The sequence below is a fragment of the Sinocyclocheilus grahami genome, unplaced genomic scaffold (assembly GCF_001515645.1).
Source record: "Sinocyclocheilus grahami isolate Dianchi unplaced genomic scaffold, SAMN03320097.WGS_v1.1 scaffold3218.1, whole genome shotgun sequence".
Classification (NCBI taxonomy): domain Eukaryota; kingdom Metazoa; phylum Chordata; class Actinopteri; order Cypriniformes; family Cyprinidae; genus Sinocyclocheilus; species Sinocyclocheilus grahami.
The window spans coordinates 23,254-23,720 of record NW_015508375.1 but is presented as its reverse complement, the minus strand read 5'-3'; the positions used below and the strand labels follow the sequence as shown (position 1 = coordinate 23,720).

General features: G+C 36.4%; 1 protein-coding gene across 1 annotated transcript in view; it reads left to right on the top strand.

Annotated features, from left to right (window-relative positions):
- Positions 1–7: 7 nt before the first annotated feature.
- Positions 8–467, top strand: part of LOC107576103 (uncharacterized) — a 4,669-nt gene continuing 4,209 nt past the window's right edge. Inside the window, exon 1 of the mRNA XM_016262361.1 lies at positions 8–150. Coding sequence (XP_016117847.1) covers positions 105–150 — 46 coding nt within the window. The 5' untranslated portion in view covers positions 8–104. The remainder of the gene's footprint in view (positions 151–467) is intronic.

Genomic DNA, 467 nt, shown 5'->3' with positions numbered 1-467 from the left:
ATGACTGTCTCTCTTTAGCTGTTCCAGATTCAGGTGTGTCTCCAGCTGCTGTAGCAGGGATTGTTGTTGGTGTTCTGCTGGTGGCTGCTGCAGCTGCTGGTGTGATGTACTACCGTCGGCCCAGGACCTCTAATCTACCAAACAAAACGTGTAAGTATTACAGTTGATACAGCAAGAGAAAAAAACATTGAGCTTTATTGTGGTCCAGTAGAGTTTAAATATATAGGATGACTTTTCAGTCAACATTTCTACTTTAACCACAAGTTCTGCTTGTAATTGTTGCAATAATTAATGAAGTTTGTGATTGTCCAGTATTGAGCTGAATTACATTAATATACTAATTACTGAATTTCTGTCTGTTTAAAATGCTGAATTTAAGATGTTTTTGATTATGTCTGTTTGTGTTTATGTAGTTTTGTTCGTCTTCTATTGAAGGTTGAGATATTTAGCAGAAACTAGCCTAAAAT